This window comes from Coregonus lavaretus, assembly GCF_964263955.1.
Source record: "Coregonus lavaretus genome assembly, chromosome: 21".
NCBI lineage: Eukaryota > Metazoa > Chordata > Actinopteri > Salmoniformes > Salmonidae > Coregonus > Coregonus lavaretus.
The window spans coordinates 11,554,857-11,576,078 of record NC_140008.1 but is presented as its reverse complement, the minus strand read 5'-3'; the positions used below and the strand labels follow the sequence as shown (position 1 = coordinate 11,576,078).

At 43.7% G+C, this 21,222-nt stretch overlaps 1 protein-coding gene across 3 annotated transcripts in view; it reads right to left on the bottom strand.

The window, feature by feature from the left end:
* The window catches only part of pot1 (protection of telomeres 1 homolog), a 44,278-nt gene extending 23,554 nt beyond the window's left edge, over positions 1–20,724 (bottom strand). For all 3 annotated transcript variants that reach the window (XM_084185768.1, XM_084185770.1, XM_084185769.1), the window contains exons 1-2: positions 20,641–20,724; positions 187–320 (exon numbers count right to left, since the gene is read on the bottom strand). In XM_084185768.1, coding sequence (XP_084041894.1) covers positions 187–306 — 120 coding nt within the window. In that variant the 5' untranslated portion in view covers positions 307–320; positions 20,641–20,724. The remainder of the gene's footprint in view (positions 1–186; positions 321–20,640) is intronic.
* Between the last annotated feature and the right edge of the window lie 498 nt (positions 20,725–21,222).

Here is a 21,222-nt window from a genome sequence, read left to right as displayed (position 1 = left end):
AACTGTGGAGAAACGAAAGAGGTACATGGATAAATAGACCGAGAGAAAGGAGTGTGAAAACAAGAAAGCAGGCACTGGAGGATAGGAGCGAGAATGCAAGAAAGGGAGAAGAGAGGGATTTCTGGAGATATAAGAAAGGAAGGGAAGGGAAGAGTGATGGAAGGGTTTGACCTGACCGAGACACACCTTCACAGTCTTGCCAGTGCAGTCTGAGGTAGGGCAGAGGAGTGGAATGGAGATCCTCTGGGGTTGAGCGGGAACCTGGGTGCTGGGACCGGCCCCGTCCTTGACCACATGGACAGGCATGCCTTCAAGAATACCTGATGAAAAACATAAATTTACATTTTAGTCAATTAGCAGACGCTCTTATCCAGAGCGACTTACAGGATAAATTAGGGTCAAGTGCCTTGCTCAAGGGCACATCGATTTTTTACCTAGTCGGCTCAGGGATTTGAACCAACAACCTTTTGGTTACTGGCCCAACACTCTTAACCGCTAGGCTACCTGCCGCCCATACAGTATGTAGCCTATTAACACAGAGATAACAGATACATCTGTTTAAAAACATTGGCCTACTATGTAATGGCTAAACTTCAAAAGATAACTGATGCATCAAGAAGCATTTTACCAGGTAAGTTGACTGAGAACACTTTCTCATTTACAGCAACGACCTAGGGAATAGTTACAGGGGAGAGGAAGGGGGATGAATGAGCCAATTGGAAGCTGGGGATAATTACATTGGGAATTTAGCCATGACACCGGGGTTAACACCCCTACTCTTACGATAAGTGCCATGGGATATTTAGTGACTACAGGGAGTCAAGACATCCGTTTAACGTCCCATCTGAAAGACGGAGTCCTACACAGGGCAATGTCTCCAATCACTGCCCTGGGGCATCAGGATATTTTTTATTTTAGAACAGAGGAAAGAGTGCCTCCTACTGGCCCTCAACATCACTCCCAGCAGCATCTAGTCCCATCCAGGGACCAACCAGGACGAACCCTGCTTAGCTTCATAGGCAAGCCAGCAGTGGGAAGCAGGGTGGTATGCTGCTGGCATATCACAAAAGCCTTAGGAGAGGTGTTTTAGATGCATTCCCAGCAGGTGCTAGATTGTTACCTGTCAGTGTGAGTACTTGTTTGTTTTGGAGGTATTTGACTGGTGCATCCGACTCCCACAGTGCTACATTGTGTGCCCACCAACGGCAGAATAAGAAGAACAGCCTTGGAGGCAGCCAGTCAGTTAACCATTTAGTCAGTCAGAATTAAAGATTTTCCTTCCAATTTCGACAAGGGGGAAGGAGCCACAGGCACAAACATGTGAGCCCGCTAGGAGGCTCATTGTACCTAGATCTGTCAATTGCTTACTTTTGAAAAAGCGTTCCGACTTAACCAAGAACATCTCAATTTTATCTATAAATCACTCACGGTCACAACTCTCTCTAGGGCAGTCTTTGACATCCTCTCTCCATGTAAAACTAAAAGAGGATAGTCTGGCTCTTGGCTCTCTCCATGTGCATCTTACCCTCAGAACAGCGGCAGTGACACAGTGGGGTTGAGGAGGGGTAGAGAGGCACCAGCTGTAAATACCACCCACAGCCCTGGAGCTTGGTGCCAGCCTGTACCCAGTGAAATGGCAGACGCTCTGGCCTAGGCCCAGCGGTGGAGAGACAGCTGCCTCACCCGTTCCTCAGTCTCCAACCCCCAGCCCTGCCTGGCTCCTTCAAACCACAAGGCGCTCATTAAGTAGAGGCTAATTCCAGTTCAGCCAAACAAATGATTGATGGAGAGGTTTAAATGGCTGAATCATGCTGGAGAATGAGGGAGAAATATTGGCTACTATGGGTTTGTAGGTTAGTACATTCCAGTGTTCTGTAGCGGTTGACCAACTGAGTGATATTGAGGACCAAATTAGACGTAAACTACACTACATTACATAATGCTCTCCTGAACTGAACACTCCCAAGCAGGACCTCAATATTGAGAGTGGATAAGTTCCCAGATGTCCATTATCATTGGCCAATGGTTAGACTATATTAGTCACGCGTAAACAAGCTAACAGCCTTTGGCGCTGCCATCTTCCAGGGCCCTGCTTCATGCCTCCACTGAATATTAGCAGAGGAGTCATTTATCAAGGGGCTCAAGAATTATTATCATTATTTAATTTTTTTAGAAGGTGGATCAGCAAATAGATTGTGGCTTCTATCAATGTAATTGTCTGGATCATTTTGAATCCCCTATATATATATATATATATATATATATATATATATATATATATATATATATATATATATATATATATATATATATATATATATACACACACACACACACACACACACACACACACACACACATACATATACAGTTGAAGTCAGACGTTTACATACACTTAGGGCTCCCGAGTGGCGCAGCGGTCTAAGGCACTGCATCTCAGTGCTTGAGGCGTCACTACAGACCCCCTGGTTCGATTCCAGGCTGTATCACAACCGGCCGTGATTGGGAGTCCAAAGCGACTTACAGTCATGTGTGCATACATTTTTACGTATGGGTGGTCCCGGGGATCGAACCCACTACCCTGGCGTTACAAGCGCCATGCTCTACCAATTGAGCGACAGAGGACCACAATACATGGTATCTACAGATGGGGACTGGCACACAAAGTTTCCTTGTATGCAGATGACTTGGTTTTATATATCTCAGACCCTGAAGCGTGTGTCCCTGAGGTAGTGGACCTACTGCGTAGGTTTGGTGTTTTCAGGTTATACATTTAATTTCTCAAAAAGTGAATGTTTTCCTATTAAAGAATTAGCATTACAAATTCCACGGAATATTATTCCATTTCGTATGTCCAAGTCTGGCTTTAAATATTTAGGGATCAATATCACCCGTACCTTGTCTTCCCTCCATGATGAGAACTTTACTCCCCTGATTAGCAAACTTAAAGTGGACTTTCAGAGATGGAGTATTCTCTATTTTACTTTAGCTGGTAAAGTGAATTGTATCAAGATGAATGTATTGCCCAGATTTCTGTATTTGTTCCAATGTCTCCCTCTTTTTTTTTTTTACCAAAGTCTTGCTTCACTTCAGTGGATAAGCTTATATCTTTATTTTTTATGGGGCGGTGGGAATCCAAGAATACGTAAAGTATTCCTCCAGAGAGATAGAACACACGGAGGACTAGCCCTTCCTAACTTTATGTTTTATTACTGGGCAGCGAATATACAAAAGATTGTTTACTGGCTTCACACCCCAGGAACTGATTGGTGTCAAATAGAAGCCAACTCCTGTTTCTCTTCCTCTTTGTCAGCTTTAGTCACCTCCAATCTTCCTCTTTCAGCTTCGCCCTACACATCCAATCCAACTGTTGTCAATACTCTTAAAATTTGGACTCAAATCCATCAACCATTCTGTGATTTCTCTATTCAAGGTCCTATATGTAATAATCACCTCTTCCTTCCAGGCAAACTGGATTCAGCTTTAAGGCTGTGGCAGAGGAATGGCCTTACTAAGTTTAATGACCTTTATATTGATAGCACCTTTGCTAATTTCGAAGACCTCGCTATCAAATTTATTTTACCACATTCAAGTTTATTTAGGTATTTCAAAATCTGCCAGTTTATTCCCACTCAAAGCCCAACCTCGGGTCTGGATGCCCTTTTGAAAACACATTTTCAACTAAAGGGACTCATATCCCGTATTTTTTAGATAATCATGTCCCTTGATAACCCGTCACTCAATAAAATCAGATCTGAATGGGAAAGGGAACTTGGTGGAGAGATCTCTGATGAAGTCTGGAATGGTATCTTACTGAGGGTAAATGGAAGCTCCTCTTGTGTCCGGCTCAGCCTTGTACAGTTTAAGGTACTTCACCATATCCATTTCAGTAAGGCCAGACTTTCCAAATTCTACCCAAATATTGATGGTACATGTGACAGGTGTAAAGGCTCCTTGGTGGACTTGACCCACATGTTCTGGCCCTGTCCCCATCTGGCAGATTATTGGTCCACTATATCTAAAACCCTTTCTGAAGCATTTGATATGAAGTTGCAGCCTAGCGCAGAAATTGCTATTTTTGGAGTACCAAACAACAATCCTTCTCTAACCAATAGACAGCTGGATGCCATTGCCTTAGCCTCCCTGTTAGCCCACAGATTGGATTGGAAATCTATCATCCTCCCTTAGCCTCTCTATGGCACAAAGATCTGATGCTGTTCCTACAATTAGAAATACCATTAGAGGGTCAACCAACTGGGACCTGATGAACAGCTCCAAACACTTCCTCCAAATTAGTACTCTTGGCCCCACCCCCACCCCCACCCCTTGAGATCACTGCTGTATAGGCCTATAAGATCACCTAATCACATGAAATTGTTAGGCTATTACATTTTTGCTTGTATTGAAGTAACATTGTTGTATACTTTTGTTTTGTTTTCTGACAACTCAATAACTTTCCATTTTTCTTTAAATGTGTTTGGAGGCATTCGGGGGGGGGGGGAACAAAAGGGGGGGAAATGTACAATGTCTTTACATTTAATCTTTCATTAACTGTGAATACAAATATTATATATACACCCAAAAAACTAACATCTGCAGAGCTGGGATGGTTGTATCCCCCATATATACAGTGAGGGAAAAAAGTATTTGATCCCCTGCTGATTTTGTACGTTTGCCCACTGACAAAGACACGTTTGGCAACTCGAACCTTCAGCTCCCTCCACAGATTTTCTATGGGATTAAGGTCTGGAGACTGGCTAAGCCACTCCAGGACCTTAATGTGCTTCTTCTTGAGCCACTCCTTTGTTGCCTTGGCCGTGTGTTTTGGGTCATTGTCATACTGAAATACCCATCCACGACCCATTTTCAATGCCCTGGCTGAGGGAAGGAGGTTCTCACCCAAGATTTGACGGTACATGGCCCCGTCCATCGTATCTTTGATGCGGTGAAGTTGTCCTGTCCCCTTAGCAGAAAAACACCCCCAAAGCATAATGTTTCCACCTCCATGTTTGACAGTGGGGATGGTGTTCTTGGGGTCATAGGCAGCATTCCTCCTCCTCCAAACACGGCGAGTTGAGTTGATGCCAAAGAGCTCCATTTTGGTCTCATCTGACCACAACACTTTCACCCAGTTCTCCTCTGAATCATTCAGATGTTCATTGGCAAACTTCAGACGGGCCTGTATATGTGCTTTCTTGAGCAGGGGGACCTTGCGGGCGCTGCAAGATTTCAGTCCTTCACGGTGTAGTGTGTTACCAATTGTTTTCTTGGTGACTATGGTCCCAGCTGCCTTGAGATCATTGACAAGATCCTCCCCGTGTAGTTCTGGGCTGATTCTTCACCGTTCTCATGAACATTGCATCTCCATGAGGTGAGATCTTGCATGGAGCCCCAGGCCGAGGGAGATTGACAGTTATTTTGTGTTTCTTCCATTTGCGAATAATCGACCACCAACTGTTGTCACCTTCTCACCAAACTGCTTGGCGATGGTCTTGTAGCCCATTCCAGCCTTGTGTAGGTCTACAATCTTGTCCCTGACATCCTTGGAGATCCTTTGGTCTTGGCCATGGTGGAGAGTTTGGAATCTGAGTGATTGATTGCTTCTGTGGACAGGTGTCTTTTATACAGGTAACAAGCTGAGATTAGGAGCACTCCCTTTAAGAGTGTGCTCCTAATCTCAGCTCGTTACCTGTATAAAAGACACCTGGGAGCCAGAAATCTTTCTGATTGAGAGGCGGTCAAATACTTATTTCCCTCATTAAAATGCAAATCAATTTATAACATTTTTGACATGCGTTTTTCTGGATTTTTTTGTTGTTATTCTGTCTCTCGCTGTTCAAATATACCTACCATTAAAATTATAGACTGATCATGTCTTTGTCAGCGGGCAAACTTACAAAATCAGCAGGGGATCAAATACTTTTTTCCCTCACTGTATACACTACCGTTCAAAAGTTTGGGGTCACTTAGAAATGTCCTTGTTTCCGAAAGAAAATCTTTTTTTTGTCCATTAAAATAACATCAAATTGATCAGAAATACAGTGTAGACATTGTTAATGGCTATTGTAGCTGGAAACGGCTGATTTAGAGCAAACTGGCTCTAACCAGAATAGAAAGAGGAGTGGGAGGCCCAGGTGCACAACTGAGCAAGAGGACAAATACATTAGTGAGAAACAGATGCCTCACAGGTCCTCAACTGGCAGCTTCATTAAATAGTACCCGCAAAACACCAGTCTCAACGTCAACAGTGAAGAGACGACTCCGGGATGCTGACCTTCTAGGCAGAGTTGCAAAGAAAAAGTCCAGTGTCTGTGTTCTTTTGCCAATCTTAATCTTTTCTTTTTATTGGCCAGTCTGAGATATGGCTTTTTGTTTGCAACTCTGCCTAGAAGGTCAGCATCCCGGAGTCGCCTCTTCACTGTTGACGTTGAGACTGCTGTGCAGCGCTACACCATCCAATCTGGTATGGGCTTAGTGGGACTATCATTTGTTTTTCAACAGGACAATAACCCAACACACCTCCAGGCTGTGTAAGGGCTATTTTACCAAGAAGGAGAGTGATGGAGTGCTGCATCAGATGACCTGGCCTCCACAATCCCCCAACCTCAACCCAATTGAGATGGTTTAGCATCCTACAAGTGCTCAGGATATGTGGGAACTCCTTCAAGACTGTTGGAAAACCATTCCAGGTGAAGCTGGTTGAGAGAATGCCAAGAGTGTGCAAAGCTGTCATCAAGGCAAAGGGTGGCTATTTGAAGAATCTCAATTATAAAATATATTTTGATTTGTTTAACACTTTTTTGGTTACTACATGATTCCATGTGTTATTTCATTGTTTTGATGTCTTCACTATTATTCTACAATGTAAAAAAAATAGTAAAAATAAAGAAAACCCCTTGAATTAGTAGGTGTGTCCAAACCTTTGACTGGTGCTATATATATAAATAACATTATTTTGGTTGCAAGAATTTTGTATAATAATTTAAATTGATAAACTCTACGTTTTGAATCCTGCGTTGTTTTGTGTATCAGTTCATAAACCATGTGCCATGGAATCGGTACATCGAAAAGCTCTTCCCAACTATTTTGCTATCTGTATGGCACAGCTGTCAATGTTTTGGTCCTTAAATGAAACTGGTATACTTTATTTTTCCCCACTATTTTCTTTAACCAATAATAATCATAATTTTACTTTATGATACCCAAGTCTCTTAATGATAGGACATTGCAAAATCCAAGCCATATGGTTAAAAACCCAATTGCCTTAACATTAGCCTGTAACATAGGTTCATTTCCTGAATATAAAAACGCCAGCTGAATCAGTTTTATGCTCTTGCAGGTTTATGAAAATGTATCCTTTGGCTGAGTAAAAACCCCATTGGAGATAAAACGGTACAGCAGGTGTTTTCCATTGCTCTTTTATCGGCTGGGGAACGGCTTGCCAGTGTGAATGTGAGTGCATGCGAGAGCCTAGTTATGCGCCGTCGGAGCCAAGGCCACTCTCTCACAGACCCAATTTAAAACTCAGCATCACTCTGTTCCTGAGTCAGACTCTCTGCAGGTGAGTGGTGGTTAGCGGTCGGTCCAGCCAGACAGACCCTGCCTCAGACACTTGTCCTTGGGTTGTCCCCTCACGCCCCTCACGTCGTCAAGGATATTGGGCTGGGGACAGACTGAGGGCGCAATGATGATTCGTGCCACTCACTTCTGCACGACAGCATAGGAAGGGTTTCTTATTCAGTCAACATCCTTAGAGGGAGTGTCATAGTGGATACTGTAGGAGATGACATGGCTTTAATTCACAAAGGGCCCCCCTTTTTGTAGGCCCGCAAATAAATGTCCAAAAACGAAAAATAAATGCTTACTGTTGAGAGTTAGAATAGTAGAATACACAAGGTGCAATTTTGAAATGTGGTTGTGAATCAGCAGTTACTAGACTCTTCCTTAACACCACATTCATTGCAACTAACATTTGAGTGTGACTGTAGCTAGGTTTTCATCCAATTGCAGACAGATTTTCATTTGAATGTTCTAAAATCCACATAAAGAAAATATGAGCATTTTCCCACCAGTGGTGTTTCCAGTGGTGTATTTGTCAAAAGACAGTCAAGCATCGATCGTCACCAGAATAAGACCCTCGATACTTATTGGAAAGGAGAATCAAGTTCAACACTGCACTTTCACCACCCTGTGCAGTTCATCATAACTTATTTAATCTGTAGCCTAATAAACTGCATGGTTTCCCAATTCATAGTGGGAGGACCACACACCATATCATACCATATCATCGCTTGACTCAAAGTTTACTTTGATATGATGGTAATTATATCAATATCTGCACATTAAGGTGTTTCCACCTCCATTTCTCGTATAATTAATTTTATACACAAAAAGATCCCACCATGTCAAACAAACAAATATGAAAAACGTTCCATACGCCACCTTTGCCACACAGTAAAGCTGCACGATATGGGCAAAAACATTTTTGGAGCCCTTTGAATCTTTGAACACTCTGGAATATAGCCTAGCAGGGGCTCAGGGAAGACCATTGCACACTCTGGTATTATTCTGACTGATAAAAAAAAAATACAGATACCGACCAGGATTTCCGTTAGGAAAATGTGGCCCCGGACATTTGATCGGCAGCATTTTCATTTCCAATGCCCCCGTGCACAAAGCGAGATCCATACAGAAATGGTTTGTCGAAATCGGTGTGGAAGAACTTGACAGGCCTGCACAGAGCCCTGACCTCAACCCCATCGAACATCTTTGAGATTAATTGGAACGCCGACTGCGAGCCAGGCCTAATCGCCCAACATCAGTGCCCTCCCTCACTAATGCACGTGGCTGAATGGAAGCCCCCGCAGCAATGTTCCAAAATGTAGTGGAAAGCCTTTCCAGAAGAGTGGAGGCTGTTATAGCAGCAAAAGGGGAAACAACTCCATATTAATGCCCATGATTTTAGAATGAGATGTTCGACGAGCAGGTGTCCACATACTTTTGTAAGTGCAGCAAGGCGCACAAGGCAGTAGGCTAGGTTACACTTGAATGTTCATTCCATAATGCAATTAGCAAGAAAACACCCATTACAAATGTAGAAAGAGGGGAGATCTAATATGCAACAAGTAGAATGGGTTGCTAATATGACTAGGATTGTGCCTTTGGCTACTGGACAATGAAAGAAAGTTGATTTTGGCTAGGCTACTTTGAAGCAAGGTAAGACATGCCTCATAATATTAAATATAACTTTCAAACAATTAAATATATGTTTTAAAAATGCATACTGCCTCCAGCTCATTGCAAAGTGGTCTGTGACACGCTGATGAAAGCCTGCCTTCCGTTGCCATTTGAGATGCTGTAGCAGCAGCTCTCGTGTTGTCCGACAGATGTTCCGCTCAAAGGCTCTGTATCTGTATGCTGTACATGTGTGATAAGATACATAATGAATATACTGTAGCCTACACACACGCCAATTTAATTCCACTAAATTATGCAAATTAACCTATAGACCGATAAGCGCAACCAATCAAATGTATTTCCATCAACTGGACAGGCTAAAAAGCATTATTTCGCAATGGAATTTCTTTTATTCTTCTCCCGGTGTCACGTTCGTTCATGAACGAGAAGGACCAAGGCGCAGCGTGATATGCATTCATGTTTATTAACGACTAAACGCACAACCAAAACAACAAACGAAACGTGAAGTCCAAGGTAGACAAATAACATACCTCACACGGAACAAGATCCCACAACTGACTGGTGCCAAAAGGCTGCCTAAGTATGGTCCCCAATCAGAGACAACGAGCTACCGCTGCCTCTGATTGGGAACCACCCTGGCCAACATAGATCTAAACGATCTAGACTCTAACATAGACAAACCCAACACAGAAAATACACACCCTGACTCAACAAATACAAGTCCCTAGAGTCAGGGCGTGACAGTACCCCCCCCCCCCCCCCCCCCACCCAAAGGTGCGGACTCCGACCGCGCCACATAAACCTAACAGGGTAGGGGCCGGGTGGGCATTCCGCCTCGGAGGCGGATCCGGCTCCGGGTGTGACCACCACTTATTCTCCACCTCCCCGTTGCGCCCCTGGTCTGGACCTTGGCGCGCTGCTTCCTCTCTCCTTCCTCCCACGAAGTACCACGCCCTGTCTGGACCCTGGTGTGGGAGACGCCGAACCTGGAGAGGGGCTGACGTCTGGGTCTGGACTGGAACCGCTGACCGGAACTGGACCCGACGACGGTGGATCGGACTGCTCTGGCTCCGGAGTGGAGCCGCTGACCGGAGCTGGACTGGACCCCGGTGGAGCGGATTGCTCTGGCTCCGGAGTGGAGCAGCTGACCGGTGCCGGACCAGGCACCGGTGGAACAGGCACGGGCCGTGCCGGACTGGACACACGCACCACTGGCTTGGTGCGAGGGGCAGGAACAGGCCGGGCCGGGCTGGCGACACGCACCACTGACTTGGTGCGAGGGACAGGAACAGGTCAGACCGGGCTGGAGACGCGCACCACTGGCTTGGTGCGAGGGGCAGGAACAGGCCGGGCCGGGCTGGAGACGCGCACCACTGGCTTGGTGCGAGGGGCAGGAACAGGCCGGGCCGGGCTGGCGACACGCACCACTGGCTTGATGCGAGGAGCAGGAACGGGCCGCACCGTACTGGGAACACACACCACTGGCTTAGTGCGGGAAGCAGGAACGGGCCGGACCGGACTGGCGACACGCACCACTTGATTGGTGCGAAGAGCGGGACTGGGTTCCTTCATTAACCCCCGCTCCTTCTGCTGCCTAACCAGCTCCTCTCGCCGTGCCTCTACACCTTCCTTCTGCTCCCTCTGAACCAATGACCCCCTTAATCTGGCAGCCTCCTCTGCTAAACAGCTAAACCGCTCTATCGCGGCCTCCTGCTGCCTCGTCGTCCAGGGCATGAGCCCCCCCCCCCTAAAAAAATGTTGGGCTTGTCTCTCCCCCGTGATCATGGCCTCCATCCCTCTTGCCAGACTCTCGCTCATCTCCTCCCAAGTCCATCCTCTCTCCTCGTCACGCTGCTTGATCCAGGATTGGTGGGATCTTCTGTCACGTTCGTTCATGAACGAGAAGGACCAAGGCGCAGCGTGATATGCATTCATGTTTATTAACGACTAAACGCACAACCAAAACAACAAACGAAACGTGAAGTCCAAGGTAGACAAATAACATACCTCACACGGAACAAGATCCCACAACTGACTGGTGCCAAAAGGCTGCCTAAGTATGGTCCCCAATCAGAGACAACGAGCTACCGCTGCCTCTGATTGGGAACCACCCTGGCCAACATAGATCTAAACGATCTAGACTCTAACATAGACAAACCCAACACAGAAAATACACACCCTGACTCAACAAATACAAGTCCCTAGAGTCAGGGCGTGACACCCGGACAATTGGCCTGCGCCAATTGTATTTAAAATCGGCTTTCCAATTTCTTGGTTAGGGCCAAAAGCCGGTTATTACCGGCTAACGGAAACCCTAATACCGACCAATACCATATAGTCTATATTAAAAACAGAGAGAATATTCAAACCTTAGGCATTAGGCTAATTCAAAAACAAGTGTTGACAGTCCAAATTCTCCTTTCTATTTTCACTCCACAGGTGCCATTCTAAATGGGTCCGCAAACACTGAAGGAGCTGAAATTCCAAGTGGCATGTGTCATTTGGCGAGTGTGGCATTTGAAGGTGACAGGCCTCATAGAGAAACTCCCATCAGGCTGTGCTTGAGAGGGGCACAACTCCCAGAAATGCCAAACAAAGAGAAAAGCTTGAAGACAACATTTCACAATAAATAGGTGTAAACTGTAAAATGTCCTAAAAAAAAAATCTAGGTCGAGGTACCTATTTCTATATCAAACGCTAAAAAAAGATAAACCACAAAATTGCTGTCTTTGTTTAGGAATTGGATGTGAGGTGTCGCTCTGACACCTTTGAACTGGGATTTTACGGATTAGGCCAAGGCTGCACACCTTTCAGTGTGACTGGTAATGTGATATGTGATACCAGTATGAAAGCAATGTGATAGTTTTGTTTAGTCAACCGAATTAACCACCCAAATATTTCAACATTTGTGCTGAATAGTCAGTAGATTTTCTGTTTGTTTCAATTCTTTCATCCACCAAGGTCTTTGTAAATCGGCTTGATTTCACTAATCTTGCCAGCGAGGGATTCACGACACGAAAAACATGTAAATAATATGCTGTACCAAATGTCTTGCTGTTGCAGAGAGTGTAAAGGGAAAGCGTAAAGAAAAAAAAAAACATGTTGAACAAAGAGCGACATCTGTATTCAGGGATGCCTCCAGCACAATGCTGACAAAGCGTCGCTACATGTCAAACAAACTGTTGCAGATGAACGGAGGTCCTTTTCACTTGCTCCATATTTCCATAATCTGGTTTTGAGAAAGGCTTACAGAATGGGGCTACTGAAATAGGTCTTCAAAAGGGCTTGTCCAAATGTAACGATACCCACTGCCAAGGGAAGCTTTGTGTTCCTGTATCTCTACGGTGCATGGGGAATTATGGCTCCAACAGAGATGCTGCAGCTGTTGTGCTGTTTATGTAAGAAGTGTGATAGGACAGGGTTCTTCCAGAATGTCGTCTTCATCTTTCTCTCCTGATTCGCAGTCTTCTGTTGAGGTTTCACAGCAGACTCCGATGGCATTTGTATCTCTGCTCTTCTTCTTTCAAAATGGAGCTTATTCCTCTTCTGTGCACCTGTTGTGACTTAGGCTACCATCTTAGCACAAACACTTGCCGTTAAGGCCCCAGTATTGGCTCCTGGGCCAATCCCTGTCAAACGACCCAAAGGAAGAATTGGTAGCAGACAGAAGACACTAATGAAAAAAAGCTCCACACCATTTTTATTTTTACAAGATCAGCTTTAAAAAACAACATGTTTTTTTTTCTCTTTCATGAATTACAGAGAGCAGTTTTGTTGCTTCTCTTTTTATTATTTATTATTATTATTATTATTATTATTATTATTATCATCATCATCATCATTATCTTTATTCCATATTTAATAGTCTACGTAAAGGATATATTATTATATTTTCCCTCCTATCTATTTGCTCTAGTTTTTGGAATCATCAGAGGAAATTATCATCAATACAGTACATCACATTTACATTTCATAATACAAAGAGGATTTGAGAATGATTGCAAGGAATATCAACATTATCCCTTCATTCACCCCCTCCACGTTCTTAATCACTGTCACCATCTTACCTATAGAAACCACTTTTGTTTACGTCTATTAGATCTTCCAGGCGGAGTTCTTGTGCCCAAACATATTTTCCCCTTCATATTTAGGGTGGCTTACTATGTAGGACTAGGCTTCTCATCTATTCTTTTTGCATTACCTGTAGATGGGGAGCTGTGACGTCGCTTGACAGGTTGGGCAGTCATTCTGATCTTCTCGGGAGGGGTGGGGGGCAGGGAGGGGGATCTCTCGTTGTCTCCGGTTCCTTCTGGGTCCCCGTTGGAGGACCAATCACCTATGTTGACCTCACTCTCAGGAAGGATAGAGTCGCTGGTTTACTCACTATCAGAAGTGCTCTCTAAGTAGTCTTCTTCCTCCTCACTGTCACTGTCACTCTCCTTTTTGCTTGTTGGCTGACTGGTCTCCCTCTCGGGTTGCTCGCCTTCAAGCTTCTGCTGCTGGCTTTCCTGTTCTGCTGTCTCTTCGCTAGAAGCTGCCTGTCTTCTCGGGCTGGGGGGGCTCTAGATGGTTCTGTCCAGTCTCCCTCTTCCCGTCTGCCGCTGGCCCTATATGCATAGGACTCTGGGCCGTCTGAGGAGGAGTGGCCATCTTCATCACATAGGGTACATTTGCTGGAGTTCTCTAGCCTTGTGTCCAAGGGATTCAAAGCACTAGCACTGTATGTATGTGGATTCTTTGGCTGTAGGTGAAGCAGCGCAGGACCTGTCCGGGGTAGAAAATCCTACCACTGTAAGGGCCCAAGTGATTGCGTTCGGCACCTCTAACAGCTCTCCCATCCTTCCCCTCTTCAACTTCACCCTGTACTTTCTCACTCTGTACCAGATACCATACTTATCTACAGCCTTTACAGCTGGCTATAGAATGGTGCAGTATCTCTCGATAAAGTGCTCAACATCTTCATCAGTTAGCCTTCCCATCCAGAACTTAAGCACAAGGTTCTTCTCATCGATGTTCATTGCAGATTCCACCTGCCAGGACTTCCACTTTTCTTCATGTGACTTACATAGACTTCGAGAAAGACAAGATACTGTTCCTTCCTATTAGGTAAGGCTATGAAACTATACAGTGAGGGAAAAAAGTATTTGATCCCCTGCTGATTTTGTACGTTTGCCCACTGACAAAGACATGATCAGTCTATAATTTTAATGGTAGGTTTATTTGAACAGTGAGAGACAGAATAACAACAAAAAAATCCAGAAAAACGCATGTCAAAAATGTTATAAATTGATTTGCATTTTAATGAGGGAAATAAGTATTTGACCCCTCTGCAAAACATTACTTACTTGTCATGTTAGGTGGCAAAACCCTTGTTGGCAATCACAAAGGTCAGACGTTTCTTGTAGTTGGCCACCAGGTTCGCACACATCTCAGGAGGGATTTTGTCCCACTCCTCTTTGCAGATCTTCTCCAAGTCATTAAGGTTTCGAGGCTGACGTTTGGCAACTCGAACCTTCAGCTCCCTCCACAGATTTTCTATAGGATTAAGGTCTGGAGACTGGCTAGGCCACTCCAGGACCTTAATGTGCTTCTTCTTGAGCCACTCCTTTGTTGCCTTGGCCGTGTGTTTTGGGTCATTGTCATGCTGGAATACCCATCCACGACCCATTTTCAATGCCCTGGCTGAGGGAAGGAGGTTCTCACCCAAGATTTGACGGTACATGGCCCCTTCCATCGTCCCTTTGATGCGGTGAAGTTGTCCTGTCCCCTTAGCAGAAAAACACCCCCAAAGCATAATGTTTCCACCTTCATGTTTGACGGTGGGGATGGTGTTCTTGGGGTCATAGGCAGCATTCCTCCTCCTCCAAACACGGCGAGTTGAGTTGATGCCAAAGAGCTCGATTTTGGTCTCATCTGACCACAACACTTTCACCCAGTTCTCCTCTGAATCATTCAGATGTTCATTGGCAAACTTCAGACGGGCCTGTATATGTGCTTTCTTGAGCAGGGGGACCTTGCGGGCGCTGCAGGATTTCAGTCCTTCACAGCGTAGTGTGTTACCAATTGTTATCTTGGTGACTATGGTCCCAGCTGCCTTGAAATCATTGACAAGATCCTCCCGTGTAGTTCTGGGCTGATTCCTCACCATTCTCATGATCATTGCAACTCCACGAGGTGAGATCTTGCATGGAGCCCCAGGCCGAGGGAGATTGACAGTTATCTTGTGTTTCTTCCATTTGCGAATAATCGCACCAACTGTTGTCACCTTCTCACCAAGGTGCTTGGCGATGGTCTTGTAGCCCATTCCAGCCTTGTGTAGGTCTACAATCTTGTCCCTGACATCCTTGGAGAGCTCTTTGGTCTTGGCCATGGTGGAGAGTTTGGAATCTGATTGATTGATTGCTTCTGTGGACAGGTGTCTTTTATACAGGTAACAAGCTGAGATTAGGAGCACTCCCTTTAAGAGTGTGCTCCTAATATCAGTTCGTTGCCTGTATAAAAGACACCTGGGAGCCAGAAATCTTTCTGATTGAGAGGGGGTCAAATACTTATTTCCCTCATTAAAATGCAAATCAATTTATAACATTTCTGACATGCGTTCTTCTGGATTTTTTTGTAGTTATTCTGTCTCACTGTTCAAATAAACCTACCATTAAAATTATAGACTGATCATTTCTTTGTCAGTGGGCAAACGTACAAAATCAGCAGGGGATCAAATACTTTTATCCCTCACTGTAGATGTCACTGGCATTAATCCAATTAGACTCAAATAAAATATTATCTCATACAGTCTCTGTTAGGAGTCCTCACTTTCATCCACATACAGTATCTCAGCTGGGCCCAGTACTGGCCAAAAAGGTCAGAACTGGGAGCCATGATGGTAAGGCTTGGGTCGGCTGATCACTGTGGGAGATAGGGAGGGTCGACCACGGCTTACTGCCCGCGTCCTGAAACCGTGTGTTCATTAGTTGAATTCAAGTGAATGAATGCACACCTATGCCCTGGTGGATAATACCAAGGTCTTGCACAGCACTGTGTGATCCACAGCATGCAGTTTTTACTTCAAACGGGAGGTGCACTGGACAAACTTTCACAGGCTAACCTCACTGGGGCTTATAAATATTCTCACACTATTACACTGGGCACTCCAGCACCAAATTGCAGCCTCTGGTGCGCATCAGAGAAGAATACACGTGGTGAATGAATTGCCCAGTGATGCGGGGAGATTTAAACAAAAGGAATAATTTGCTTGTTTTTTACAAAGAAAGAGACAGGAAAATATAAGAGGCTTATTAATTCCATACGGGGCCTCTTCACACAGTGATAATCTATTATATAATTACATTCCCCTGTACCTGAACCATTACTCTTAAAGATTCATGCTTTGATTCTAGCCGCTGCCTTTCCAAAAGGTGAGATTCTAAAATAATGGCACCGGGCAATTTATCAAAACAAATCTATTAGCCTAAATGATAGAGCAGATTAAAGTAAACAGGGATTTTTAAAGAAACTAGTTAAAATTACAGAGCCAATTTAAACATGTTATGCCCTACCTTTGACAAATACGGCACTACCTTAAAAGCACTTGGCGATAGGCTTAGGACATGAATAACTTCTATGATTTAAAATGTAGCCTTGCTATACTTCAGCTAAAACTAACTTTGGCTAGGCTTAATTTAAACCCTGTTTATTACTGAGTGAACATGATAAGGCCACAGACACCTTCACCTCATAGTATAGGGAAGTGGTTTTCCAACCTCTCCTTGGGGACCCACAGACTAGCTCACCTGATTCACCTGAAGAGCTATAAAATTAGTTGACAAGTTAAATAAGGTGTGATTAGCAGTTAGGGCTGGCACAATTACCAGGGGTCCCCTGATAAAAGGCATAAGAAATATCTTGCTGCGTTTTATAAATGCAGACCTAAAATGATTCTTATTGTAATTTCTGCTCGGCATCAAACAAATATTGTGCTTCAGTTGAACACGAACAGGCATTCTATCAGCAGACAGTGTTCTGACTGATGTGCAGATACTTTTCTCCAGTACTTTTCTCGGTGCAGCCAGCCTACTTTTCTTTGGTGAAATGCAAGATTCACTTTAAGAAAAACATTAGGAAATGTATCTTGCTACATTCTTTCTATGATAAACATTAGAAATATGATGGCCATGCATTGTGTTTGCAAAAAATACCTTGATTTCTCATTTACATGTGTGGCTACTTGCCAAATAGTGTTGCACTTCTGTTGTCATCTGATAAAAATTAAGCTAATTTCTGACGAATGTGTTGCACTAATGTATTTTCTGTGAAGGAAACCTATAGTTGCACGCCCCTGATCACTAAAAAGAAACACTTGACTTTCAAAAGAAAACGCAGGTAAAATGGTTTGAAAACGCAGATTTTTTTATGGTCTGAGTTTTGAAAATGCAGTTTTCTGAACTCTAACGCAATCCCTTAATTACTGTATAACCCTGTAACCAACGGTTATGGATGAAGATGTCATGAAAATAAAAATAACCATCATAACCATTGAAACAATTTGTTATTCATTTTTGTTTTTTGTTGGAAAGAACAGCTGAGTGAAGACGGGACGGCTGGGCATTCATGCGGTTCAGTCCGTTTCTGCTGTACCATGGACTCTACAACATGAAACTTTGTTGCGCACTGCTGAAACAAGCAAGATGTTGTAGCAAACGAGTCTTCGGTTGCCTATGCAAAACACCCCTCCCTGTAGCCACAGCACATGCAGTCAGGAGTGGAGGAGAGGAGAAAATGGGTCTTAAAATATATAGAGATATTATTATTATTTGTGCTATTCAAATAGTTATTACGGTGACCGCGGTAATTTGGCTGACCAATAACCGTCATCCAAAATTCCATGACTGTCACAGCCCTACTAGCAGTAAAATAGTTCAAATACATGGAACGCCTGGGGGACCCCGAGGAGAGGTCTGAAAACCCCTGCTGCTGTAGGTAGGCCTACCTTTAGGAGAAAGGCCTTTCAAATAGGCTTTCTTTTTAGTATTATTTGCGTAATCACACTGTCCTGCACCGATTTAAGTGACGTACCATAATGCCAGAGGAGGCTGATGTCAACATCAAGGTCAGCAAGACCTGCACCCTTCAAGTGGGACATTTGTAATAATTTCCAGCACAATAATCTACCCTGTGCTTCAAAACACTTCAAGAAACTAGCAAGCTTTGAGTATATGGGTTAAGGAGATCTGAAAGTTAGTCTGTTCTGATGGTGGATGCAGTGAATTACAATGTAGAAGCTCTTTGAAACCTTGTGAAGACCTATAAAAATGCATTCCATCATTATCATGCTCCATTTCTGTTGCACTCAGTCTCACCTGGAAACACCTATTCCATTCCATACCCATCCCTAACAGAGGGGGCAAAACAAAGGCCTCGTCTGTTGCCTCCCTATAGGCCTTTGGTATTTGTTGTCCCTTATTGTGTCATCTCTACTCTGGGCCCAGTATCTCTGATCTAACCTAATTGAAGTGATTACAATAGGCTAAAAACAAACACAGGAGCAGAATTAAGAAAACACTTGAAGGTGTGAACACAGCACTGGTAACACAGTGATGATGCAAACCTCACTACAACTAAGTGCAGTGCTGACGTTGGCGTACAGCTCCAATATTTTGCATGAGTGTTACTGTAGATTGCGGAGCAGTTTTTTTTCTTCTACAAAATCGCATTTGCTCGATTTCAAACATTAGGCTATACAACTTTCTTATAGTAAACTAGTCCTAGACAGTCCCTCCAGCCCTGATACTAGTAGCAAGCTTTTGTCCCAGCCTAGCACTACAACAGCTGATTCTAGTAGCCTAACCAAGGTGTTGATGAATTAGAATATGTGTGTTCGTGCTGGCCAGGAACAAAAACCTGCCCACCCTGTAGGTCTCCAGGACCAGGGCTGGTCACCACAGCTCTACAGGGTTTGATCTTGACTTGCCCTTTTATGCGATACATTTACAAAGAAAAACTAAAGGTGAATAAAGTAACTTATAAATCAGGACGGAAAACCACAGCTGTTAATTACAGGAATGTATGATTAACAATAGCTCTCAACAATTTTGAACTTGATTAAATTATTTTGTCTACGTGCCGTCTTGATCACTAGAACTAGTCTGCTATTTAATATTCTTAATTATTACTCGTTTGTCTCTGTACCACCACACAGCCATCCAATGGGGACCAATTACACAGTGGAATTACAGTGCCCTTAAATGGTCATTATGCCTACTCTGGGGCCCACAGTGTAGCACTACATAGTAATTTAGCTGCTTCAGTGACTTTGTAAGTTCACTGGGAACTTATTCCATTACATTTAAACAGAAAGTCATCTTGGCCCATTTTATTTCTTATGCAGCTTCTGTCTAGAAAAGCGTTATGAAGAGATAGGTCACCCTAGGTGAATGGGGTGAAATACCTTGCACGCACACACTAACACCCTCACACACCCACCCACCACTTACGCTGCTTCCATACAGTTTACTATTAATATTACTATTATTATTATTATTTATCCTGCTACCAGTCACTTTCTCCTAATCCCCCACCTACCTGTACCTCTACCTCAAACTACACCAGTATCCCTGTTCATTGTAAAATTGGTATTGGCACTGACCCTGTATATAACTTTCCCTCATCTTATTTAGTGTTTTCTTTATTATATATTAGTTATACTGTTTAGATATTGATTACTGCACTATTGGGTTGAGCTTGCAAGTTAAGCATTTCACTGTATTTGTGCATGTGACAATACAAACTTAAACTTTAAATGTTTTGGACTAGTTTGCTAGCTAAAGACAATAGCTAGGCTTGCTGGCTTCAGTTTGCAGCTTACTTGCTAGCTTTATCGCTCTGGTCCACTCGCATGCGCCTGATACACACGCTGCTCAGATGCAACGCATGCGCGTGGAGAGCTAACATTTTTGGAGAAATTACATCCTGCGCACACGGAACAGTTCTTCAGCACTCTACCAAAATGTTTACTTTGTTGAGGTTACGAAAGTATACTGAAGACAGTCACTAAACAAAATCGGTAGGGAAACAGATACAACTTGTTGTTGTTGTGCGATGGACCAGAGCTACTTGTAGCTAAAATAGCTAAATTAGGTAACGTTAACTTGCTAAAACAATTGCTGGTAGATATGACGCTACAATATGTCTCAATCTGATTAGATAAATTGCCTAATTTAGATCTTAAGTAGCTAGAAAGTTATCCATATTCTGACCATACGAAACGTTTCTGACTGTTGGCTAGCTAACGTTGGTCGGTGAGATAGCCAGCTTCTTCACAGCTAGCAGTAAACAACAAGATAAGTCTTGCTAGGATCAAAAGCAAGTCAGTTTGTCCTCATACGTGACAGACGAGGACACCGATATAAATTATGTTGTGGAAATTAAAGTCAAAGTTTGTCAACTTACTTTGAGTTTACATGCAGCACGGACTGATTGCCTGAATTTCCCTCTTGTTTTCAACTATTGAGGAACGAACTACCAGTATGACAGACGTCATCTTTTTGCGCATGCGTACGGCATATGGAGGGTCGCGTTCACTTGGGTCAGAGAGGAAGTCGCTATAGTATATATTTTGAAGGTTTTGTGAGTGTAATGTTTACTGTTCGTTTCTGATTGTTTATTTCACTTTAGTTTGTTATCTATTTCACTTGCTTTGACAATGTAAACATATGTTTCCCATGCCAATAAAGCCCATTGAATTGAAATGAATATAGATGCTCATTGCTTGGGTGCAAACAGTCAGACCTGCTTCCAGAGAATCTTATGCAGGGTTTCAAGTCATTTCTATCTGCCACGCTTTCAGAACGTTACGCCCTTCTGAACGCGCCCATGTTTCCTTTTTTGTTCAGACCATTTTGGTGGAGGTACTGTAGATGGCTTCAGTAGCCTGTAGGCTACATGTTTAACGGTGGGGATGCAAAAATACCAAAGATAATGAATTGAGCCTACTGAGCATTGCTGGGGAAGCGTTAATGTAATGGTATATTA